The sequence below is a fragment of the Vanessa tameamea genome, chromosome 16, assembly GCF_037043105.1.
Source record: "Vanessa tameamea isolate UH-Manoa-2023 chromosome 16, ilVanTame1 primary haplotype, whole genome shotgun sequence".
Classification (NCBI taxonomy): domain Eukaryota; kingdom Metazoa; phylum Arthropoda; class Insecta; order Lepidoptera; family Nymphalidae; genus Vanessa; species Vanessa tameamea.
In genome coordinates, this window is record NC_087324.1 from 10,756,677 (window position 1) to 10,782,923 (window position 26,247).

At 32.4% G+C, this 26,247-nt stretch overlaps 5 protein-coding genes across 5 annotated transcripts in view; 4 read left to right on the forward strand and 1 right to left on the reverse strand.

Annotated features, from left to right (window-relative positions):
* The first annotated feature begins 580 nt into the window (after nt 1–580).
* Nucleotides 581–10,080, forward strand: LOC113394210 (uncharacterized). The gene is made up of 9 exons (XM_026631436.2): nt 581–790; nt 2,938–3,051; nt 3,688–3,810; nt 6,469–6,617; nt 7,099–7,260; nt 7,620–7,726; nt 8,858–8,969; nt 9,480–9,630; nt 9,850–10,080. The coding sequence occupies exons 1-9, from the start codon at nt 632–634 to the stop codon at nt 10,048–10,050; spliced, it is 1,278 nt and encodes a 425-aa protein (XP_026487221.2). The 5' UTR covers nt 581–631; the 3' UTR covers nt 10,051–10,080.
* Nucleotides 10,081–11,972: 1,892 nt separating this feature from the next.
* Nucleotides 11,973–16,303, forward strand: LOC113394269 (beta-alanine transporter). The gene is made up of 7 exons (XM_026631511.2): nt 11,973–12,186; nt 12,748–12,934; nt 14,077–14,335; nt 14,748–14,997; nt 15,095–15,480; nt 15,662–15,840; nt 15,952–16,303. The coding sequence occupies exons 1-7, from the start codon at nt 11,984–11,986 to the stop codon at nt 16,291–16,293; spliced, it is 1,806 nt and encodes a 601-aa protein (XP_026487296.1). The 5' UTR covers nt 11,973–11,983; the 3' UTR covers nt 16,294–16,303.
* Nucleotides 16,304–16,617: 314 nt separating this feature from the next.
* Nucleotides 16,618–20,210, forward strand: LOC113394229 (uncharacterized). The gene is made up of 2 exons (XM_026631465.2): nt 16,618–16,817; nt 18,069–20,210. The coding sequence occupies exons 1-2, from the start codon at nt 16,726–16,728 to the stop codon at nt 20,143–20,145; spliced, it is 2,169 nt and encodes a 722-aa protein (XP_026487250.2). The 5' UTR covers nt 16,618–16,725; the 3' UTR covers nt 20,146–20,210.
* Nucleotides 20,211–21,532: 1,322 nt separating this feature from the next.
* On the reverse strand, nt 21,533–23,433 carry LOC113394231 (dynein axonemal assembly factor 4-like). The gene is made up of 3 exons (XM_026631469.2): nt 22,568–23,433; nt 22,056–22,255; nt 21,533–21,788 (listed from the first exon to the last, which is right to left on the reverse strand). Exons 1-3 carry the CDS (start codon nt 23,358–23,360, stop codon nt 21,555–21,557), a joined length of 1,227 nt encoding a protein of 408 aa, XP_026487254.2. The 5' UTR covers nt 23,361–23,433; the 3' UTR covers nt 21,533–21,554.
* Nucleotides 23,434–25,216: 1,783 nt separating this feature from the next.
* LOC113394226 (phosphotriesterase-related protein) overlaps nt 25,217–26,247 on the forward strand; it is a 193,339-nt gene continuing 192,308 nt past the window's right edge. The window contains exons 1-2 of the mRNA XM_026631460.2: nt 25,217–25,368; nt 25,621–25,872. Of these exons, the coding sequence (XP_026487245.2) occupies nt 25,347–25,368; nt 25,621–25,872 (274 nt within the window). The 5' untranslated portion in view covers nt 25,217–25,346. The remainder of the gene's footprint in view (nt 25,369–25,620; nt 25,873–26,247) is intronic.

Genomic DNA, 26,247 nt, shown 5'->3' on the forward strand with positions numbered 1-26,247 from the left:
AAACGAACTGAGAAGTGATCTTTTCACTCAGCTAACTACCCACTTTGTTTATTTTCTTGCAATTTAATTAATATAGTCAAATAAAAACCATATTTATGTATAATAGATCTTTCTTATTTTCACAAAGCTTACATAAATACATATGTATATGCGAGATTCGAGGCTTAATACAATTTACATTTTCTTATCTTTTATTTATAAGTCAGTATTTTTTTACCAGGGACCTACCCCGACGTCGAACGGGTGGAATTTGTTAATAAAGAAAACGGTATGATTTCAATATAATTTACACCTTTTAGCGCTCAGGAATAACGAAGCTTTCTACCAGTGAGACAATATTTAGAATTGGATCAATAATTCCATAGATTACACCCTACATATAAACAAACAAATTATACCTCCTTAGCAGCAACGTAGTTGCATATTAAAAATAATATTAATTCAAACGAATTCGTCCGTATCGAACGCCTAACAAAATAATTCGTTGATAAGAAATAACTATAAATCTGACCAAGTATGAATAACGTCAATAAATTCCTTTTATCATTGGGCACAGCGTCACGCACTTATCAGCCGGTGCCTCCTCACTTACTCGTAAAATTAACAATTGCATTACGTTCAACTTAACAAAATGACATGTTGTTTAGTAACTACATTAATCTTTATTGTTCTATTAGTGTTTTTCTTGAGGAAGAAAGATCCTGATGCAATATTAGGTATATACTCTGTGCCCGGCAAATGGTATTATTTAAAATATATAGTGTTTTCATGTCTTTATTACTATAGAAAGGTAAGCTTATGTGACCAATTGCTTTTGTAATGTTTTTTTTTTTATATTTAACCAACCGGCTTTATTAAGAATAATTTAATGACTTTATGCATTTCCGTCTGGGTATCACCCATTTATCAAATATTCTCCCGCCAAACAGCAATACTTGGTATTGTTGTGTACCGGTTTGAGTGAGCCAGTGTAACTACAGGCACAAAGAACATAACATCTTAGTGTCCAAGATTGTTGGTGGTTGCGGATTATTTGGCGGTGACCACTTAGCATCAGATGGGCTGCCAGACCAGACCTATATAATTTTTCATAGCATCTTTATTGACATATAATTCAAGTCCATATTATATTATAGACTACTATTATTTTGTAATTTGAAAGAATTAAGTTTTTTTTTTAATTCCATATCATGGCCCTCTTCAAATTGGAGCCCAACGAATCTGTTTACTAAGACGGTGTTGAAAAAGTTCCTAATTCATTATCAATTAAGTGTTCTCTAAACATGATAAATATAAACTTGTATGATATAGTTCATATGAGTAGTAATATAGTAAATTAAAATATTATAAATTAACTAAGAGTGAATGTTCGTGTTAAGGATTACGTAGTTATCGTAAGTGAACAATTTAACGAAATTCTCAGACATAAAAAACACAAGTAATTTAATTATATGTACTTACTTATTAAGAATTAAATTATATTTTAAAAGCGATTTTAATTCTTCTATAATGACTCCTCTGCATAATGTTAAAATGATGGAGTTATTCTATCACATGTGATATCAATCAACCCACAACGTGGTGGAATTTATCTCAATGCATTCCCAGTAGAACATCTGGTCTGGTAATTTACTAGTTTACACCGGCTTTTCTTTGCGTGAAACAAAAGTATCAGTTTTTCTCCACTTCATATCTATTTTCAAAATATCTTGTCTATTGCATGAATGAAAACCGAGTTAACAATGTATCCTCGCATTGACGTAGAATTGATTAAACCCTACTTAATAACCCTATTCGTTATCTTTCGTTGATTTTAGCTCGGATAACTATGGCGATAACTATTACAAGATAAACACCTGGACGATATGGAGCGGCTATTACGCAAATAGCAAAGTTTTCAATCATTTTATCTCAATATAATCTTATTTAAATTCTATTAAAAAAATTTGTACTTAATACAGGATTACACTGTTATCTATAACAAAAATCGAGAAACAGATGCAATTAATTTTTGTTGCTAATTGTTATATGGAGACGCTACTATATGCGCTGGAACGTATTCTGAGGCTTATAATATATTCAATAGTTTATAAGTACTTTCCTTTTTTATGACATAGATAGGCGGTCAAATGAGCCATCTGACGGTGAGTAGCCACCTCGACCTGTAAGACATTGGCGCCGTATGATATTACAACCTTTTCCTACATAACCTATGCGCCACCAACATTTGGAACTGAGATTTTATGACGATTATCCTTGCAGTTAGAATGGCCCACTCACCCTTCAAATGGAAACACATTATATTGTAGTATTGCTGCTTGATGGTAGAATATATGAGCAGAGCCATCTAAAGCTATGCTGGGGCCCTTGAGCACACATGAATTTGGGGCCCCTTAGCTAGATATTTACTAAAATTAAATATCTATAACAATAAAACAATTTATTTTTAATTAGAAAAATTCGACTACCGTGTAGAAATAATTTGCTTATATGGCATTAAGTTCAGTTTCAAATTAACGGTGCAGTAATTTTCGTAAATTCTTAGGAATCTAATTGGTGGTACAATCTTATGGCACATCTGTAGCTTTCATCTTTTAATATCGAGTATCGGCATTTTGATCAATATGTTAGCAATTTCTTACAAATATGGCAATTTTGAAAATGACTGCTATGTGCTTCAGGATGGCCCTGGGTACGAGCCCCGTGTGTTATGTTAAAGATGGTAAAGTATATGAGGAGTAGATTGTATCTACCTAGACGGGCAAAGCCCTACCACCAAGTAAAGCTTACTAGGTACTTACCAAAAATTCTAATTATACAATCAAAAATCTAAAACATACAAGCCTTACACATTCTTATTGAGTGGCAAAAACCACCGATCGCAAAGAAATGAACCTATATTGTATTTATTTATTTTAATTTATTCTACTCTTCTAGTATTCGAAGAAAAACAATGGAGCTGGTACGGATGGGCAAGCGGGGCAGGGAATGAGAGCCATAGCAAATCCGTCGGAAATGGATAGAGCGCAACCTCTGAGTGAGCACGCTAAGGTAATTACACTTATTTCATGTTCCAGCATACCCAACATAACTGATAGACAACAACCATTAAAAACAGATAGTTTAAACTCAGCATAATTAAAGTATAATTTTATTAAAAATATAACATTAACATAATACATTTGGAAAATAGTAAAAATTTTTAAGAATCAGTAATATGACAACTATAGGCTTTCGTGAGCTATCTTGGTATGTTTTTTTTTTAATGTCATTAAGGTAGGCGGACTAGCAACTGGTCCACCTGAAGACAAGTGATCACCACAGAAATATTAATCATTGGAGATGGAAACATCACCATTGCGCCACCGGTTTTGGGACAAAAATGTTATGTTCCTTGTGCCTGTAGTTATACTAACTCATTCATACTGGAACACAACAATATTAAGTACTGCTATTTGGCAGTAGAATATTGATGAGTGGGTGGTACTTACCCAGAGGACACAAAGCCGCACCACTAAGTAAAAGTAACTTAGTCTGGAATTTAAACTGACGAATTTATCAATTTCATTAGAATTTGTAATACATACAAACAACACAATGTTAAAATAAAGACATTTATCGATCGTTGTGTCGAATCGATGTATCAACTTATAATATCAACTTGCCTGTATAAAACTTTATTCTTAGGCTTTCGACGCAGTATTCTTCATATCGGCGATGAAAGATGAAAAAGAAGATAAGGGCGTGTACATAATATCAGGATGCGAGCGACGACCAATGGGCATGTGCAATGGGCTCTTTTACATCGGGGTAATTATCGATAATATTTATTAAATCCTCACCGATCTCGGTCACAGATCTTTAAGGCGACCGTAAAAAAGGTGCACTCTCTTTTCCCTCATTCTAATTATTCGTTGGGACGGCAAATCCGACACGACCGAAAAAAGTCAGGTGCAGGTCCAACGGCTTACAACTTCCTGTCTCCGAGATGTTACTGAGAATATTTGTTAGAAAAAGCCAATAAGTTTTTATTGGCCCGACCTGGATTTTGAACCCTAGACCAACAAGGCTACTAATAACTAATTCACGGCATTTAAACTAATTGCTTTTTTCCGATACGAATAGCGGACTGGCTGTATTTAATTACTGGCTACAGACAACACTACGTCAACAATGACTGCAAATATTCAACTGAAAAGTAAAAACAAAAACAAGAATACATTTTCAAACAAAAAATATTAATTATAATGAATGAACATTTACGAAGTTACAGATAAAACTTAATTGAAACTCCCTTTTAAAAATAATTAATATATTATCGCTTCCTGTCACGGCGCGGTGCCGCGATCACTCCCAAAGTGTGTGCGCTAACACAGATGCACTCACTAATCTTCTAACTTTTATGGGATGCTTTAACACCATCATTCCAAACCTACTGAAAATGTATTAATAGAAAAACTCGACTTAGAGTCGGGACCTCAGGATATGACATTTGAGCAAACCGACGAGGCAGTTAAAATACATAGTGTTATGAATAGGTCTAATAGGTTAAACAATACGTAAAAACTATATGGGATCATCTTAATATATTTGATAAAAATGTATGACTTGATGAACCTGCGGCTTTACCCGCGCCATATTTATAAAACTTTACCGAGGTGTGAACTAAAAGGAAGCCTGCCTATCCTGTATCCTTCCTATTATCCACGGGACACAAACTATATCCATACCAAATAACATCATAATCGGTTCAACGGCTTAACCATGAAGAGATAACAGACAGTTACTTTTGCATATATTAGTATAGATTTGACTTCTCATATAACGCCATATGAGCTAGGTGTTATATGAGAAGGATATCTACTAATAAAGTTTAAATAATATTATTTAAGAGACGGAGAGAAGGAGAAAGAGACGAGAAGGTCACCTGGAAGGACATAACCATTTTTTCTTACGTGACGATTTCTGCTAATTCTATATACTTTAAGCCGCTTGACAGTAGGTACTTAGTTTAAAAAAATACTTGTACTAGCGTGTGCATCGTAGACGATATCTAGCGTTGGATTACTGTGATTGTTTGACATATTTATGAATTAACGACATTACAATACTTAACACGTGCTTATCAGAGATTGTTAAGCATACCGATTACTAATTATAGTTGTTATGTACTTTTCGTCAATTTTATTGACTGAATAATTTGGACTTAAGCTGTATTCTGAAATCCATCTGCCAGCGTATATACATGTATATATTATACTTTGAATTAGGATTGCTGAGGATTCCTCTTCCGCTTCCTCATAATGCGGAAGTTCCGCAATATTTTGGGTTCCTCAACCGTTAAGCATCCTCATAAATAAAATTTAAAAATCCTCTTCCGCTATCGCTTCCTCAAAATTTAAGAGCAATATATGAAGAATTTTACTGTCAAACGGGCGAGCGAGACCTTCTATGGTGGAAAAGTAATCCGAAATATTCGGAGGTGTACGGCAATACCTTTCTTCTCCTCCATCAAGTATGCCCAGCGAACGACTTTTTAGCAATTCTGGATTAGTATATGATGAGCTAAGAAACCAGTTGTCAGAGGAAACAGCATCCAAATTATATTTTATAAAAATTAACCTCCCTATAATTAATTTTGATTATTAGTATTCAATTCCTTTATTTTGATTAATAACATTCGACTTAAGTAATTAATATAAAATTAAGACTGCATTCTTATTATATACTATATATCATTTCAATTCCTAAAATAAATTGTATCATTCACTCATATTTTTTTGTGTGCTTGTGTTGTGTATGTTACTGAACTCCTCCATAACTGCTGAAACCGTTTTTGATGATTCTTTATTGTGTGTGTTTGAGAAAAGTTTAATTATTTTTTGGGTATGTATGTACCTAGTTACAGGACAACGGCTTTTCAGTTAGGTCCACATTTATAATTTCCTATCATCCTCTTCCTAATCCACTTTCTCTACCGCTTCCTCTTTCTCGAAAAATATCCTCATCCTCATCCCCATCCTCTAAATTTGCGCTTGACAATTTCTCTTCCTCCTCCTCTTCCTCATAATTACTTCCTCAACAACCCTACTTTGAATTAATATAACTATTAATCACCTATTATTTGATGCCTTCAGAACCTTTTCTTATTTTTATTTCAAACACATATTCGCTAAGGTACTTGGTAGGATTATATGAACTCAATAAAAAGTATTATAATTATATACGATAAAATTTCATTATCTTTATATGTATAATAATAGGTTACTATGTCAGTTACGTCTGTAATAATAATTACGTACATAATTAATTAGTAATCAAACAAGACTAAAGACTTCATGGTGATAGTGATCGCTCACCAACTGCTATATATAAATATTTTGTGGTTGTAACCATGTTTTATAGAATACAATTTCCAATTTTTCGATGCACCGATATAATGTAGTTGAAATGATACCTATATTTTAGTTGCCGGGTAAAGGTCTTCTGTGCAGCAAGAAGATACCGGATACAGTGCTATTCGGTGCTCAGATTGGTGAATTTGGAGCGGAAGGTATAATGATTAAACCCGTTGAACCAATGAAGAAGTGGGCCGTGTCTTATAAAGGCCCAATGTGGTAAGTCAAGAGAGTAAAACAAAATGCCTATACTTACTATTTTTTTAGAATATGATATGAAAAAGCTAAGGAAGAAAAAAAACAGCTAAGCAAGAAAGATACTATATTCGGATTAGAATTAACTCTAAAAAGGTTAGAGATTAACACCATTACATAATTTTTAGATCGTCCTTAATGTTTGTGAACGATCTAATGAACCCACTTTTCTGATTTAAACGTAAAAAAAATCCCATAGAAAATAAAATGATAGAAAAAAACGGAATTAATTAAGTAGATTTCATGAAATTATAATTTAGATTCACCTACTTCTACTACTACACGTAAATACACGCACGTTGACCTTAAGAAATTTAGGAGGAATAATCGTGTAAAAATATTTCATCCACAAAGTTCATTATTTTATAATTTTGGGAACGGCAAAAGTATTGCACTATATAGCCTTGATACTTTTTATTGAACTATGAATTCCATATCAATTTAGGTATCAAAATGAGCCAAGCAAGGTGGTAGACGTCGAATTCAATGGCGAATGGAATGCAACGAGCGACTACTTCGATTACGACTGTGATCTACATCCACCCGCTGTCATCCGATCCATCGCTAGAGAAAAATGGAGCAGGAAATACTTTGAGTCACTTAAAACGTAAATATAAATACTCTTTATTAAAAGTAAAGAATCCCTATTCTTTACGTACGCATCAGTACCTGCTCTTTACTTTTTTAATTTTTTTCCTTCAGTGTAATTTAACAAAAAAAAATTACAAAAAAAGTCACTACACACTCTCTCATTTGCTCTCAGACATTCTTCCATTTCTTGGTCTTCTACTCGTCTTCTTTATTCCATCTTTTATTTATTCCCTTCTCTCCCTATGCCATCAGTATCGGTCTGGCGTAAGTTTAATCCGATATTCGAGGTCACTAGATTATGATAGCCAAATACCGTAAGAATCATACAACTTTAAATAAAAGCCTAACTTTACTAAAGCATTGTTTAAATTTCAGTGCTCACCAATCTCACTATGAACAATTCGGCGAGATGAAATGCAAGTTCAAGATTGACAAGGAGACGTTTGAATATACACTGCCGTCATTCAGAGATCACAGTTTTGGTTAGATTTTAATTAATGATTTGATAAAAATCAAAGGAAATTTTAATATTTAATTTTCCAACTTCTCGTGTTGTTGACGCCCTATGGGATATTCAATGGAGTTCATATTCAATAGAATTCATAAACAACAGCCTAAGCACTACCATATTTCAAGCTAAAAATTTTGTGTATTTCAAAGAAAAATAAAGATAACTTCAGAGTTAACCCAGATCTGTTGCCTGTTATAGGGTTTAAAATAAATTACATGTTATGACAACTGTATCAATATCCGTGCCATAAGAAACGTTCTAGGCACATTTGTTACTACAAAGCACAAAGGTATTTTAGTTTTAAATATGGAATCGTAGTTATTATGTTCCTTATGCACTTAATTAATTACAGGCATAAGGAACGTAATAACTACGATTCCATAATTGTGAGCGCATTATCTCTAGTAATCAATTGTTAAGGGCAAAGGGCAAAGGCTGGCTGGCCGACCTCCATCAGGTGACGAAGTAACTTCTGCCTTCTTACGAATAATTAAAAATTGACCTGTTATCTTCATAAAAGTTACATTTATTTTCAATTTATTATTAGAATTATAAGAGCCAGGTCGGTACCACGTGATTCTTGACCGATTATTGCGGGTTCAAATTCGAGAAAAAAATAATTCATCATCGTCATCCATAGCTTTTCTTATCCCACTTTTGGGTATAGACTACTCTCTCTGTAATTCGTCTCCAATGGGTTCACTGCAAATCTAGACTAGTTTCGACTCGTGGTTTTCACAATGACGCACGTCAGACGCCCCGCTCTCTTGACTTGGCCACTACTCCGCCATCGCGTTTCTTCGCCCTTTCTCATTTCGCCAAGAGTCATGGTCGCAAAGATCTTTGGTCCTCCGTCGGATTAGCAGTAATATTTTTTTATTGCTGATTGGAACATGGGTTTGATGCCATGGTTGATGTGCTTATATGTGCTTAATTTGTGTTAATAATTCATCTCATGCTGGGCGGCGAATGGATACAGTTCAAATTGAAAAGTAACTACTGTAAAAATATCGATCATGTGATACGGATTCTTGCATCTTTCAATAATTATAACATTTCACCGTGGAGAAATTCCGTTTCCTAATGTTATCTTTTGTTTAAGGTCAGAGACGAGATTGGACTCTAATGCATAGGTACGCCTTCCATCATATCTTTCTGGAAGATGGTACTAATATCAGCGTGGGAGTTATTTGTCAACCCTCCACAGCCACCAGGTAAAGCTGAGTCCGAGTTTACTAAATGTTCTTTTATCGAATCTTAATCTTTATATATTACTAAATACTCGCCCTACATTCTCACGGTTAGAATAAAATTCTCCATTTAAAACTAAAGACAAATACAAAAAAAAACGTCTGGAACGAAATTGCTTTTGCTGTATATAATGTATTAACTGAAAGACAATGAAACAAATTAACAACATTTGAGAATAATTTAATGATAAGAATATTTGTAAAAAAAATCTCGTGCGAATTAAAACAGTAACAAAACATATGTATAAATAATATTATATAAAACCGTGTATAATAGAAAGAGATAAAGGTCGGCTGGAGTGGTCGCATAACGCTTTTTCCTTACGTGAAGATTTGTACCAATTAACTCTACTGTAAGCAGCATAAAAAAGTTATTTTCACCGTGCCAGGGCCCTCACTGACATAGACAAAACACTTCACCAGATTTCCAACAAGTATTACAATTTGCTTAATTGTGTATTTACGTACTTTTAGTATGGAAGCAGGAACGGTGGGTCTGCCCAATGGTGAGGTTTTACCTATAAAGTGGGTAGACCTGAAACTGTACCAGCACGGGGAGGGCGGCACAGCACCCCGGGATTACGCATTCAGAATACAAGCTGGAGATGAGGAGTACACTATCCAGGTATTATGAATATATCGTAATATGACCCTGATTTTTAATATGTACAACTTTAAAAAGCAGTTAGTTCAATTTTGTTTTTATTTTATTTAGTTTCAATTTACTTTCAAACGTTGTTTGTTTGGCTTTTCTCTTATGGGTGGAATAGAATATTATTTTACGTATTTACTGCATTGTTGAATAATAAAGCTTGTTTTTCATGGAAACATTTTAATTTCCCAGGTTTTGGTGGAGTACGAATCAACCCACTACGTGTCTCAAGAGTGGGACGCGCGAATGGTGGAGCGCTTTTGTAAATTCATCGTCAACGGTGTTCCTGGAAGAGGGGTCTCAGAGTTTCACTACCGTCATAAAGATGGCCGACCAGAGAGCGTGGCTAAAAACGACCCTGATTGGTTTAGGAAAATGTGTCATAAAATATAAATATATTAAAATAAATGTTTGTCTAATAGTTTTATTAAAATTGTAGATTTAAATAGGAAAAATATCGCTATTTTGGTCAATAAGAGAGCGTCGACAACCTTATTAGAATTATATACCATTTTACACCATTGTTTGTAAAAAAGCTAAAAAAATACAAGCGATATTTGGCGAGTAAGAAAGTTACGAGACGCTTAGGGGATATATAGGTTTAACCAATACAAGAGTGGATTGGAGGTTAAGTTAGGGATATACCCACATTTAATTTCGATTAATGATAATTTTTTTACTTCTTTCTTTAAAGATATACATATGTACATACCTACTTAGTAGCATTATGATAAAAAAATCTAAATATTTATGATTCAACTAAGTTCCTAAGCACTTTTGAATTGTCATGCTACAGAATGAAATCAAATGCTAACACAATTATTTATAGCCTTGTATAAAATAAATAAACATTAAATTTTTTGGTAATTCTTCCTTTGTAATGTTATTATTATTGAACAGTCTCCTATTCCAAGTAGTTGGTCAAAAAAAATCGACCGTATTATGTTGATACGATATGAAAGATACGATTATTTAAATAATGTCAATAAATAAAAACGCTGAAAACGACCATGACAAAAGCCTTGGTAACATTTTACATTTGATTCTTCCCGTTTCACAATGATTCCACTGCGCTTTTACAGTGTAAACATTATAAACGGTTCTTGCAACATCGTCGATGGACATTGGTCACTATTTCATCAACTGTGACCTTGATTGGTCGGTCAGGAGCTGTCCTTTCGCTGCTCCAATTATACCGCTAATCGAATTGACTGACTGCGGTCTACGAATGAGATAATTGCACACGCGCATCCCATAATGTACAATGGGTGATGACAATATTCTGTAGAAAATATTAAATATTACTTAATAATATTTATTAATATATAATATTCTATGTTTTATTTTATTGTTAAAAATAAATAGTTCGTTAATTTATAAGTAGGTATGTATTACCTGTGTCAAAATTTTTACGATATATTTTTTTTTAAATATTCTGGACATTAATAATTATATTGTGAAAATAAATTTAAGGTTTTAGTTACAAACGTATAAATTTAAATTATCTTTATTAATTTAGGATCAATGGACGAATTAAAACTAAAACATTGACAGACATTTAATAGAGTGGAGGAATATATTGCCCCTTCGCCGGAAAAACTATGAAAAATACGAACATGTGTTTCCCTAAGCTTGCTTACAATTTCGGGAGGACTTAAATTATCTATACCTTAAGTTCTAATGCTTTGGGGTAATTTTATAGGATTTAACAACATTTTTTTATTAGTGACAGGCTAAGGACAAAACCAACTTGGAAATATGCTTTATACAATCTCTTCGGTGAGCTGATTACAATTTTTAAATTATTTTGGCAAAGGAAAATACTGTCCTTGAAATCAATAAATACAAAATAGGTTTTATATAAGATAAAAAGATACTGAATAATTCAATATAAAACAATAGAAATAATTGTTTTTCATCCGACTGTAGATATAACCGGTAGCCCATTAGGGTCCCAAGTATAGTACGCAGGTTGCTCGTACGTTGTAACAGTCGAACGGCCCATGCAGTGCAATGAAGACCACGTGATTATCAAAAAAGTCAACGAAAAAAAGTTTAAATTATAATAGCACAGATAGAACCATTGGAGAATCGGTAAGCTGTAATACGAGACAGATATTTTTTTCAGAAACAACCTACTTATATACCTAAGTACATTATTTTAAAAAATATATCTAGTTTTATAAATTTAAAATATACCTAAATAAGAAAAAATAAAGATTAATTTTTTTAATCTGTATTGGCAAGACATTATCTTTAAAGAAAATGTTTATACACATATTATTATTTAATAAAAATAATTTAAAACATTTTTAGTGTTTAAATCATGGATTTCGACGCTATTCTTGAAGATGTTGGCACCTTCGGGAAGTATCAAAAACTTGTCATCTATTTCATCCTGTTGCCTGCGGTAATACCGTGTGGCTTCCATGCGTACGCGCAGCTCTTTATGGCAGCTGACGTAAAGCACTGGTGTAGAGTGCCGGAATTGGAACCTCTCGCTGATTTAGAGCTTAGTAAGAACTTAAGGTATAAAGTAAGAACTTAAGGTATAAATTTAAAAAATCAAACTGAAATTTGTTAAATATTTTATTTACCGTTTGAATCGCAGGTATATCTATGTGCCTTGTGCGCGCATGCGCTTATTTGATGCCATTCCATTGGAGACAAAATGATCGATATCTAAACTTCTATTATAAGCGTGATCTGATTTTTCTATTGCTCCCAAAATAATATAGAACTAATTATTTCTGTTCTTTTTGGGGATGATTGATACAATCATGTAAGCGTAGGTATATGCTCGCAGCACACCTTAAAGGGAAACGTAAATTTGTCATCAATGTTGATGCGACAAAGTTATATAGTTAGTTCAACATACTTACGTTTACAAAAGCATACTTCGCTCGCCTCTTCTTCGGGAATTGAGATAATTTTACAACTAAATTTCTTATTCGTCAATATATTTTAAAGTAGAAATATATAAAGTTACTAAAAAAAACTCTATTCCCGAAAGCTGAGCTTCGTGCAATGATATCAAACCGGCTCTATCAATTAACGGTTTTGATAAATAAACTAAGCACTTCTTTCCAGCATACCCCTAGAGCTTAAAAACGGCCAATTAGAGTACTCTCAATGCAGTATGTACAATTTAAACTACAGCGATATTATGATACAGTATCCCGATATAGATGAATCCCGTCATTTAACAGATGTTATACCCTGCAATAATGGATGGAATTTTGAACTCAACACTTACAAGGACACAGTTGTTACTGAGGTATGTAAACCGAAATTGAAACAAAGATAATTTTCAATTATTATAAAATTTATGTATTTCGTCGATTTCATAAATATACATGATTATTATATCTACGAGTATATATATGAGTGTATTTAATTTCAATATTTATTATAATTTATGGAGAAAATTTTGATATCGGCAGTGCGTGCGTATGTAAATAATTTCTTAACGTATATAAACAAAAATTGAGGTACACCTCAATGTATAATATCTATATATAAATACATCGCTTCTATTGATATGTGATACATTAAACACTTGACTACCTCGTTGGTGTAGTGATTAAATACAAGGCTGCAGATCACGAGGTTCAAGGTTCGAACCCCAGCTCGGGCCGATAAAAAAATATTTGGGTTTTCAGTTTTCAGAAAAATAGAATACTATAACTATAATATCCTATCGATATCCTGCGTAGTTGAGATCGGACACCGTGACCTTAACCGGTCAGCACGACATCATCATTAGCATCATCATATCAAATATACAGGATTATTATCATGTCTTTTTTAAGTTCTTTTAAAATTTATTATTTTTTCTTATAAACAATTATTACAAAAAACTAAATTGGTAGTACTGAAACCGAAGATTATATTTTAAATATTTTATCAATTGTATTTAAAAAAAAAGGAAAAATCAATAATATATCTACTATTAACATATTAGCTAACCGCTCCAATGCGAAATGAGTATTTTCCATGCATGATACAACCACAATAAATTTCGACGGTATACCTTCAAGACTAGAGTTATTTTAAAAAAAGATTCATATACTGATCCATGTTCTACTGTTAACAGTAGAACATGGATCAGTATGGGTTGAGACAAACATAAATTAGCTATTTTTAATCATTTAAGTTATTGATTAAAACAAAATGATTTTGTCGTATATTCTATAGTTCCAAAATATTCAATTTTTTCATTTAAGTTCACTAGAATTGGTAACTGCATATATTACAGACGTAATTGATGAAATGATTCCTGCAAAGGAGCATAATAATTATACATCACGAACCACTTGAACTAAGATCAAAATGGAGTTCATTGACCTTAGCGCAAACCAAATATGAACCGGAAATCGTCGTTTTATAGTGATTATAATTCATTAAGTCTTATTGCAGTGGAATCTAGTGTGCAGCAAAGATTTCTATCCAACACTCGGCTTGGTGCTTTTGGCTGTAGGAGGAATAATTGGAAATTATATTTTTGGCTATCTTCAAGATACTATCGGAAGGAAACCTTCCTTCTTTATATACCTGACTATTGAGTGTATATTTGGAGTGGCAACGGCGTTCGCACAAAATTACTATGTCTGGATCGTCTATAGATTTGGCGTTGGCTTCACAGTGCCTGCTATAATGGCTACGCCATACGTTTTGGGTTTGTATATTTATATGAAAGCTAATTGGTTGTCGATCTATTATCTCAAATAGGCATATAATAGAGTATCTCGAGAGCTGATAATTTGCGGGATTTTGAAAAGCTATGTCCGTGATCGTCAAATATTCAAAAACACTTATATTAAATACATAATGGCTTGTCTGCAAATATTAGAGTACAGTTCTGGTTATCCACGAGTTGGCACTTACCTAGCTCAAAGACTGAGTAGTAACAGCGTCAGCATCAATAACCATCATCAAGATACAATGCCACAAGACGTACCAAGACGGGCGGGGTGTATTTATTATAATATACATTTTTTTAATTTTTCTTAATATTTTTTGAAATTGTGCGTAATTAGAAATGTATTAGATGTATTTATTATAAACCTCTCATAATGTATTGTTTGCAGCAATTGAACTTGTAGGACCTAAATGCCGAACGCTCTGCACCATTCTGTCAAATATTGCATATTCCATGGGACTGATTATGTTGGCTGGTGTGGTCTACTTAGTTCGTGATTGGCGCCATTTAGCATTGGCGACCACACTCCCTTTCATCACCTTTTTTCTTTACTTTTGGCCGATGCCTGAAAGTCCCAGATGGCTCTTAGCTAGGGGTCAGTTTGAAAAAGCAGAAATTATTCTAAAACAAATGGCCAGGTTGGTAGTACAAACTTTATTAAAATCTAGATTTTGATCTTTATTCAAAACTATTCTAAAAAAAATGTATTTTATTTCTTACGCGGATTTTTCACAGAATGAACGGAAAATCTTTACCAGCAAATTACATGGTGCATTTAAGAAGAAAATATGAATCGGACAAACTAAAACAGGATTTGGAGAAAGAAAAGTCACGAAAATATGGAATTTTAGACCTATTCAGAACGCCTAATTTACGGAAAAAAACAATCATTATAACTTTTATTTGGTTCACCAACACTAGCGTTTACGTTGGTCTTTCTTATTATGCGCCAGTTTTAGGTGGAGATGAATTTTTGAACTTTTTCTTAGCTGGCGTTGTTGAACTACCCACTTACATGTTTCTGTGGCCTTCGATGGAAAGGTTAGGAAGACGATGGACCCTTTGCATGAGCATGGTAGTCGGAGGAATCGCGTGCTTAACTACCTTTTTAGTCCAACATGGTAAATACATTTTAATGAACTCTAGGTACATGCTATTATCTAGCAATCCGCATTCAGAAGTACAGGAAGCTTTGGCACAGCAGTAAGACATTTACAGGCTGTAATTTTATTTTTTTGGAAATCTTTTGTTGTAGAGATGCCTTTCTTCTTCTGTTGTTATTATTATTTATCTTTCTTACAGAAACCAATGTAACTCTAGCGCTTTACTGTGTTGGTAAAATGGGGATATCTTCAGCGTTTGTCGTACTTCCTTTAATGGCATCGGAATTATATCCAACAGTCGTCAGAGGTCTCGGCATGAGCCTGAGTTCAGTCTTGGGGATGCTTGGCCCTATATTCATACCAATAGTTAACTATTTGGTAAGTCGATGACAAATATAGGACTCATGAACATTTATTCAATGTAGAAAAAATAAAACTAATTACTTAGATAGTCAATTAATAATAGTTTTAACCATACACATTTTGTAGGGTTCAGACATAATGGTTCTTCCGTTAATAATAATGGGCGCATTACTGGTTGCTGGTGGAATAGCAAGCTTACTTTTACCAGAAACTCTTAACCAGCATTTACCTCAGACTCTAGAGGACGGAGAAAGAATGGGTTTAGACACTGAATTCTGTTGCAGTCCTCCAGTAAAGGAGACCAAGCGTCCCACGGAAATAGAAATCCAAGAAAGTCATAATCAAATTAACTGTAAGGATTGTAATGCTTTATGTACTTGCCAAATGGTAAACGTATCTTTGAACGAAGGTGTGACTACTATTATTGACAAAAATAATGATAAAGTTGAATATGTGGTAATAAAATAAAATTTAGAAATTATTTGTTTTATTTTGTTTTCTTTTTTTAAAGCCATTATAAATAGAAACAAATGGTTAATTAACCATTTCAATTATGTATATATTTTCGATACTTAGACACTTCTAGCGCAAAAATATGACATGTGTCAGATCAAATATCACATTCGTTTTAACCTGTAACCTTAAAATGCCAACATGTGGGTGGTTTACTGTAACTCACTAATGACGGTTTTAATTTTTGCCGAAGTAAGAAAAAAATATTAACTTAGTATATTACAACTGACAATCAGTTAACTAACTAAAGTTATCTGTAAAACGTAGTCGTTTACTCATTGTTTATCTGTGGTAAAATTGCAGTTGTCAACATCATATGTTCTTGCGGCGAATACATTGATATTATGAAATAATATATTATATTAATAAATCATCTTTAAATCTAATATGGCTTCATCTTTTTTACGTACTAATGTGATAATCAGAAATTTTAAAAAGCCTTTTTATCAAAATAAACGCAACTCTGGATATGTCGTCCTGTAAGTTATTTTATTTTAATGTCTTTTATTACCGACGCCCTCTATTATCTTTAATCTGTATATATTTCAATATATTCAAAGGTATCAAACACTTTTTATAAACATGTAACATATTATTAAATAAAATATGAGGATATTATGTTTTTGTGTAGGAAAATATTATGTAGGGACAAAAATATACCTATACAATAATTATTCAGGATCATATTACGCTATAACAAAGCACATTGATATTAATGGCATATACACTCAACATTATCGATTTTACCAAATAATGTGTAACTGTATAATAGATATAGAAAATTATGTCTAATTGTACATTAGACAAGACTAGTACAGTATAGCATTTGCTTTATTTTAAACCGAAAATGTAAAAATAAAAATACATATATTATTCGTTATGGGATCATAAAATAATATATTTTCAGAAATAGGTTTATTGAATTTAAAAATCCAATTAAATTGATGCAACTTATACAGAGGTGCGAGGATGGTGAGTTAAATTAGATAGTGCGGAGCAACACTTAATAATGGTAGTACCCATGTCATATTGCGTTTGAATATATGTAAATATAAAAAAAATCAAAAATAATAAAACCCGCTGATTTTCTTTCACCGGTTCTTCTCAGGTCAGGGTATTTTCTTTTCCAAACCGGTGGTAGTGATAATTTGACTATTAATAAGTAAGTGTAATGCTTCTATATTGAATAAAGAAATTTGAGTTTGAGTTTTAATATCAGACAGAATAAAGGACTAATTGATATATATGTTTTAAACAAAGTATTTATTTAAATTTTAATTAATTCATGGTATAAAAAAAACTGTCATTATTTTGTTTACAAAATAGTAGCTCATGTTATTGGTAAATTTTATTCTATTAACAACTTTGTACTACTAGTATTATTTTAAAGAACTTTAATTTAAAATATACATATGTGTTGTGAGAGAAGAAACTAATTGAATTTTATGTCATTTTAATTTTTCATAAAAAAATTATATTAAAGAGCACATTGGCCACAAAGATGCCATGAGCAAATAGTAATACTATGCCTATGTCATGTCATGTCATTTATGTCTATATATGTATGTATTTTTATGGAGTTAAAGTCTTATGACTTTTACATTTAAATATACAAGATGGTTGCATTGTAAAATTTCAAGCAATTTATAACATGCTTACACCATAGGAAACATAATGGTTTATATAATATTCTTTCCATTTGATTTTTAATATTCTATCTCTTTTTACAGAATCCCAGAAATAGGCGAAGATGGAGATAAGAGCACTCTTCTATCAGATAATGGATTGCCAGAATTTAATGATATTACCATTGAGAAATGTATCGCAACTATCAGCAAACAGAGTTTGGAATATGAAAATGGAGTAAGACAAATAGAAGAATCAAGCTTGAATTGCAAAAATGCATTTGTTGAGATTTTTCATCCACTCGAAAAGTTAGATAACGAATTGGAACTAACATGGGGTATGGCGAAAACTTTGTATCTAGGAAATAGTTCTTTAATGCCCACCAAATCATACATTCAAATTCATGAAAGAGCACATAAAGCCAGGTCCTCAAAATTCAATAGCATACCAATTTTTCATGCTGCCGTTAATGAGAAAAATCGACTGAAGAAAATAACTGATGAAGAACAAAGGCTTTTAGATAAGTATATTCTAGAAGGAAAACTAAATGGTCTTGACATTAAAGGTGTGAAACGTGAGAGGCTCAACAATATTCTAACTGATATACAAAAACAGAGAGGCATAGTCAGGGATAAAGTTAATATTGCCACAAAAATTTTTAGTAGTATAATTAATAATGAACAAGTGGCAAAGGAATTTCCAGAAAGCCTTGCTAAATCGATGTCAGTTAATAATGATGCTAACAAAGGCCCATGGAAGCTTACACTACAACCTCACATCTTTGAACCTTTCATGCAATATTGCCCTGATAGAGAGCTAAGGTGGAATGCTTGGCAGGCGCATGTACAACGTTGTTCAGGTTATGGAAACAAAGATTTAGAAACAAGTACCGTTATAGAAAAGTTACGTAGCTTACGGTTGGAGCAAGCAACAATATTAGGATATGATACTTTTGTAGATATGAGCATGGAAACTAAAATGGCAGGTTCAATTGATAATGTGTTAAATGTACTTGATAATCTGCTTGAAAGTGCACGACCAATGCAAGATCTTGAACTTCAATCACTTCAAAATTTCGCAAACGAGAGAGGATTTGACAAAAACCTTGAACTCTGGGACATTCCATACTGGCAAAGGAAACAGAAATGGTCACTTTATAATTTCGATGAAAATAAAATACGAGAGTATTTTCCGCTTCCCAAAGTTGTTAATAGCCTATTCAATTTATGTTGCACATTGTTTAAAATTCAAATCGTTGAAAGGTCAGATGTTCATACATGGCATAAAGATGTTAAATTTTACGATATTTATGATGAAACAAGCAATAGACCGATAGCTGGTTTTTATTTAGACCCGTATGCTAGGGAGGATGAAAAAATTCGAGTTTATGATGATGCTGGATGGCATGTATCGATACGCAACAAAAGTTCCATATCCTCTACCCAGCCTCTTTCTGCCCTAATTTTTAACTTCCAAGCTCCAGTTAATGGCCAACAGTCATTGCTTTCTTTTAAGGAGGTAAATGTTTTGTTCAAACGATTTGGCCACTCACTACGGCATTTACTAACTAAAGCAAATTATTCTGAAGTTGCTGGATTATCAAATGTGGAATGGGACGCGGCAGAAGTTTGCGGCCAAGTAATGACACATTGGCTTTACGACCCGAATACCATTCAAGGAATTAGTGGTCATTACAGAACAGATGAACCATTACCCGATGACATAATCAAAAATATTCAAAATATAAGAAGACATATGTCTGGTTATGATTTATGTAAGGAGCTATATCTCTCTCGTCTCGATTTGGAATTGCACTCAAAGAAGACCTTTTGGAGAGATCTAGTGCAGCAACTGTGGCCGAAGTATAATGCTCTGCCGTTCGATAAATACGATTCTCATCCACTTTCATTCACGAAAATATTCTCTGAAGAGTGGGGTGCAGCGTATTACTGCCATTTATGGTCGAAAATGATCGCAGCTGACATTTACAGTGCTTTTGATGAAGCCAGGACAGGAGACCAAAACATTATAGCCATCGGAAAAAGATATAAAGATACGTTCCTAGCCACTGGTGGCAGTTGTCATCCCAGTGAAGTATTTAGAAGGTTCCGGGGTAGAGATCCGTCGCCGCACGCATTGCTGAACAATCTTGGTCTTACAAAAAATACTGTAGAAGAATAGAATGAACGTTGTTCATATCTGTAGATATATAGTTTTATTTCTACAATTATAATGTTCGTGTTTGACTATTTTTTGCATTAATGTGACATTAATCTCAAACTTTCGGGCCTTTTAATTCAACAGCAGTAAATTATTATGATAAAGCGTTAAAATATCAATAAAAATATAATACATTATTGACAGAGTTTAAATTAAAAATAATCATTCTAATCTTATAATTATTAAACTAATTTTCAATTTTATTGGATCTATGATATGACTTTTATTTAAAATTATTTAATAGTAGCAATCTGTATATTGCCACTATTGGGCTAAAGCCTCCTTCTGTTCGTATGGTTAAAAGCTTATTTCACTAAACTTCTCCATTTTCATTCAACACAAAACAGATTTCCTCATTTTTTTAGATGAAACATGATTTACGCGCGATATCAGCGGCGTTCGGGTTTAAATCCGCAGTCTTCGTTTAAGATTCATGTGTTTTATCCACTGGGCAATCTCGGCTTATCAATTTAAAAATAGAATATAGTGATTGAAATATTTTATCCTGAACCCACGTTTATAAAAAACGTTAAAGCTTACAAAAATTGCGCACTTTTATATACAACTTTTCTAGAATGTAACCCTCCCATTTCCCAATAAAAAAAAATACGCTCAATACCAATAGTAAATTTACGTACAAAGATATTTTACCCTGTTCAAGTTAGCTTGATCTTTTTGACAGACAGGCTAGTGATGAGAAACAGAAAATATAATATATAACAGTCGATTGAACGAAGGAATACGTAATTCAAATTAGAATTCAATTTTTTTTTACCTTATTTTTCTAAAAAGAGTTATACCAGCTAAAGAGACACCACTAGCCAAAAAAAAAACTCCAACCAAACCCGTTCGTAACAATAACTCAACAATGATCTTTAATAATGATTTTTTTGTTATCGATATTTGTAACAGTTACTGTCTGTTATTCGTGTCATTAGAAAGTTATGTCGATCAGAAAAATTTACATCTGTCAAAAAGATCAATCTATCTTGTACAGGGTAAAAGACATTACTTGGAAATATGCTAAATTAGCAGCACTGGATGAAAACTTATTCGAAAAATAAGTATTCTATATAACTTGGACTTAAATAAATATTGGGTGATTGCAAAACTAAAAAAGACAATCCATGAATATTCAGTATTTCGTAAAATTAAAAAAAACTGACCATAAATAAAATTTTAAATGAAAAACAATTAATTGTGATTTTTTTATTCGCAAATAATTCACTAAAAATCTTCATAGTTAAAGGTGTCGTATTTCTTATTTTGACGCTTATGACTCTTTATCACCTTAATAGAATCTAATACATTGCTTGTCTAGATATCTGTTGAGACCACTAAATATCTAAATATTATTAAACTAGTACAAATTATTCAGAATCTGGATCCTGTTCCCAAGCTCGCTCCATATCATAAATGTCTTTTTTAAGATTTTCGTCATCGGGTAACAATTTTGCTGCTGCTCTCATTTCATCGATGGCTTTATTTAGATATCCTAAGCGAGCAAGTGCAGCAGCTCGACGAGCTATACACTTCCCGCGGCTTCGGCGATTTCTTTCGCAAGCTGGTTTCATCAAATCTAGAGCAGTTGAGCAATCATTCGCCTGCAAATCAAAATATGATTACAACAACATATCAAATAATTCTATATTTAACATAATGCTAACTGCTTCAAGTAGAACACATACAATTGCTTAACACTAAAGACAAGTTACTTACCAACGTAACGTTACATGGAATTTGGTGATAAAGTTTCCGATTGGACACACTCGAAACAATACTATTCTTGTAAGGCCATCATTACATCATCATCATCATCATCATAGATACATACCAAAAATGTAACACTTCCTAATTAAGTATATACTTACACATTTATTAAAATTCCCTAAAGAAAAATGTGCAGCAGCTCTATTGGCAAAAAGGCTGGGCAACTTATCAGAAAGGGTAATGCCATGAGTGTAGGCACTTATTGCACCCAAAAAGTTTCCACTGCGAAAAAAATCGTCGCCCTTTTCCTTGCACCATTGCGGGTCTTGTTCTTCTGGACGCAAATCTTCCGAAACAAAACCTAGAAATTGATCACTATTATAATATTACATGTTCAATTTGCCAAATTACCAAAATATTCGAATAACACAGTTTCATTATACGTTAGATGCGATGTACAAGTTAAAATAATGTTAACCTATTATGGCACGTTCTTTATATAACTAAGTATAGTATAGTATAGGCAAACTTAAGTCAAGTTTTAAAAATGTGAAGATTAAAAAAATGTATTTACCCACAATTTAAGTCTGTCACAAAAACTTTCATAAACAATTCTGTGCAATAATGTTATAGTATTATATACATTACCTACTATATATAAAAATATAATTACCAGTTGCTCTTCGAGCTAGTGTAATGTTTTTTAGCCATATATCTTCTTCTCGAGCAGTTGATTCTCTGCTAGGTGTTGGAAAGGACCGAGGCGTATGTGTTATTTCTACTTGTGCCATTTCTCTGAGTTTTGGCAAAACCCTTTTTGCAGTTTCTTCTTTTTTCTTTTCGATATATTCTGATCTGACCTTTAGTTGCATCGGAATTTGTTTAGCACTAGCTATACAAACTTTATTTTGACTATGCTCATCTTCCGAAGATGGTAGTTCGGTTATCTTAACACCAGAACTTTTATTGGTATTATTTTTCCACATTTCCAATTCACCCATTGCCTTTTTGCACTCTTCATCTCTTCTAGAGTCCATTATGATATGTTGTTTATTATCAATGTCCATTGCTTGTTGAACAGTAAACCTAGCCAAATTGCTTTTCATTATTGCTTTATTTTCAGCTTCGTTCTTAGCCTTTTCTTGACATTTTTCAAGGACTTTTTGCCTTATTTCCTTTTTATCTTCTTTGGATAATATTTTTTCTAAATCACTCCAAATGCGGTCTTCTTTCTTAACTAAATCTATAAGAAGACAATTATCGTGTACTATTGTACATTTACTTTTTGTCATATCAACATCATGCATTAAAAATAATTCAAAGAAAAAAGGGTTGAAATTCGCTTTGATATAGCAGTCAGATGAAAATAGATCTACTTTTTCTTTATAAACAGAGGGTATGGGAACCCTCAATTGTATATTTGAGGAGTTTTGATTCCATGTGTAATCTTTTATTACAATAGGCATATTTTGAACGATAAGAAAACTTTTTGCTAAGAACAATATTTCTACAACTTTATTTACTTGTTGTCATGGAAATTTCTTGTACTTAGTCATAATTTATTCTGACAAATATGTACTTATTCTGATAAAATTAAAGGAGGATTTTAAGGGAAGCGCTCATTTATCGGTATAGTGTCACAACGATTATTAAAGTATGTTATATTTTAGGTATATGTGTAAATAGGTTTCATGATATAAATAATGTTAAAATTATAAGAATTAATGCTTTTAAATCAATTGTAATTTATCTTCCTAAAACTACCACTCTATTGACATAATATACAATGCAACAAATATTCATTTAGTGAGGTACTATTGCATAAAACGTTAACCCTAATAACTAATATTGAAATACCTACAACATAATTATTCTCGGGGAATGTCTGGGTGGATTTTAAATTTTATGTTTATCAGTGTTACCAATTTTTGGAAAATTTCTAAAGCTGCGTTAAAGTTCAATTCAATTTAGACGCATTAGGACTATGTACGGATTATAGCATTTTAACATTAATAAATTTATATATAGCTGTAATATCAATGTCTCAAGAGAAACTAGCTATTTATGGGGGACATATCATAGAGCAAAAATGGACGCGCAAACACTGTTCGCTTAGTGTGCACACTTCCCTAAATATCTGATAGGATGGCCGATTCTCACGCTAATAATAATTCTGCTAAGTAAAGATAAACAAATACAAAGAGGGAATAAAATACGTGTGCGTCTTGGGAAGCCTGACAGCAGTGATAACTTGATCCGAAATAAGGCTAGCGCTGTGAGTTAGAGTTAGAGTGGAGGAGCTATCCTACCGCTGCCATATGAGAATAAGAGAAAAGCCGAAGAAGCCAGACAGACTGGCGCCGTAACGCGTTACGTAACGAAGCGGCTTACCCTCCCATAAGTAGCTACCACTTCAAAAACATTTTTCTTACAATTATCTTGTAAAATTAGCACATGGTACCATTTAAGAAAAATATATTTTATAGTTATTAAAATCTATGACGATTTACTGTCATTTTTTCTGAGACGAATTTGATTTGAGTCTGTATAATCCAAAATTTCTGGAATATGAAATTGAAAATTTGTCTTTGGCAACGTTAATTGGGATTCCCCTATTGACTTATTATACTAGTCTTACTTACTCCTACTAGGTATATATAAACCGATGTTTTTATACTCTATTCCAATGGGAATAGGGAAGAACCAAAACAAACCTTACTTTTCAATACCACGAGTGTTTTGTTGATAAGTCCGCTTTATGATTTACTACAGACAGTTCTTTATTAATATATCTTCACTTTTAATATAACAATATTTCACTATTATTATTAACATTCAATAATTCTGGTTTTTTGTCAGATTATTCTACAAGCAATATACTACTTTACCTCTGCGTCACTTTTTTAGTAAAATCAATCGATTTTTTTTAAATCAGATATTCTTATTTTCGAACAAAATGCGTACGCATTGCGTATATAAGTATAGTTATTATTTGTTAAAAGATTTTTTTAGAGGTAACTTTGCGATTTTTTACTATCGTACCAAATTAATTACATCATGTTTTCAAAATAACAAATAACTAGCATGTATCCTCAAGATTATCATATATTTTTTTCATTTGGTTTACTGCATTGGATCATATACTTTTTTGCATTATAAAACTTGCATTTAGCTCATGTAGTCCCCTTAACTACAGTCCACTTTTCTCTCGCGCGTACAGACCTATTAATAAATGTATTATTGTGGTGAGTTGAACTGTAATGAGATATAAAAAACACACCACAATGATATATTCCTTGTGGTATTCTGCTTATCTCTGCCTTTCAGATAACAATTTTATAATTATTGTATTCAGTGCCAACTAATACGACTCAATAATCTCACATACATTTCAATTTATTTTGCCAGAATTTGCCTGAATAATTACAAATCTACACTGCATTTAAAGAAATATGACTTACAAAATACAGACAGGTAAGCAGAGATAGCATAATTTTTTTGTAAATAACAGATTCAGATAAGAACAATTACTTTAATTGATTAATGGTGATGTAGTGTTTTCAAGTCAAGTTAATAAATGTCTTAAGCTTTTTTAAATCTGTTTCTATTTTAAAAATAAAATAATTTCAGACCAATCCCTTATCTAAATTATTGAAATAATGCAACTATCGTATTGTAATTTATTCATAAGTTTACTATGAACTAATAATTATTAATAATTTTCAGTTTTAGGAGATGTGACTCCTGAAAAGTTAGGCATAACTCTCCCTCATGAACACTTGGCTATGAACTTTTCACATTTTTATCGGAAACCTCCTAAGATTCTAGCCAATATATTTGACTTAAATATGACTTTAGAAACTATTGGTTATATAAGACAGTATCCATATAGTTCTCAACACAATTTGTTTCTGAATGATAGAAATGCAAATGATGCTGTTTTGCAAGATGTAGAATTATATAGAAAGTGTGGCGGTGGTAAGATTTTTAACATATACTTACAATATTTAATACTCTCACTATAAACAATCCATGATGATCACATGAATGGAAGTTAATTTTTTTTTAAAGCAATAATCTTAGGGTTTCCCTTCAACATACTATTGTTAACAGTATGTTCTCAATCAATTTAAATTGGTAGCAAACTTCATGATAATTTTATGCCATGTCATAATTTTTTTAAATAGTTCTTTAACCCTTGATCAGCATTTTGTTCACTTTGCATTTTATCGATAGAAATCACAACTGTATAGGTCCATAATGCTAATTTATCCTCTGCAACATTTATCGGTACACAACAAATATTTGATAGCAATAGTTGCTATTACACTGGTAATTATCAAATTTTAATAT

Excerpts from the sequence above, each read along its gene's own strand:
- LOC113394269 (XM_026631511.2), top strand. The coding sequence starts at position 11,984 with ATGGATTTCGACGCTATTCTTGAAGATGTTGGCACCTTCGGGAAGTAT. Across the intron at positions 12,935-14,076 it reads AGGACACAGTTGTTACTGAG|TGGAATCTAGTGTGCAGCAA; the intron begins GTATGTAAACCG and ends GTCTTATTGCAG. Across the intron at positions 14,998-15,094 it reads ATTCTAAAACAAATGGCCAG|AATGAACGGAAAATCTTTAC; the intron begins GTTGGTAGTACA and ends GATTTTTCACAG.
- LOC113394231 (XM_026631469.2), bottom strand. The coding sequence starts at position 23,360 with ATGCCTATTGTAATAAAAGATTACACATGGAATCAAAACTCCTCAAAT. Across the intron at positions 22,256-22,567 it reads ACTAGCTCGAAGAGCAACTG|GTTTTGTTTCGGAAGATTTG; the intron begins GTAATTATATTT and ends ATCAATTTCTAG. Across the intron at positions 21,789-22,055 it reads TAGGGAATTTTAATAAATGT|GCGAATGATTGCTCAACTGC; the intron begins GTAAGTATATAC and ends TTTGATTTGCAG.
- LOC113394229 (XM_026631465.2), top strand. The coding sequence starts at position 16,726 with ATGGCTTCATCTTTTTTACGTACTAATGTGATAATCAGAAATTTTAAA. Across the intron at positions 16,818-18,068 it reads AACTCTGGATATGTCGTCCT|AATCCCAGAAATAGGCGAAG; the intron begins GTAAGTTATTTT and ends CTCTTTTTACAG.
- LOC113394210 (XM_026631436.2), top strand. The coding sequence starts at position 632 with ATGACATGTTGTTTAGTAACTACATTAATCTTTATTGTTCTATTAGTG. Across the intron at positions 3,052-3,687 it reads CTCTGAGTGAGCACGCTAAG|GCTTTCGACGCAGTATTCTT; the intron begins GTAATTACACTT and ends CTTTATTCTTAG. Across the intron at positions 7,261-7,619 it reads TACTTTGAGTCACTTAAAAC|TGCTCACCAATCTCACTATG; the intron begins GTAAATATAAAT and ends TTTAAATTTCAG.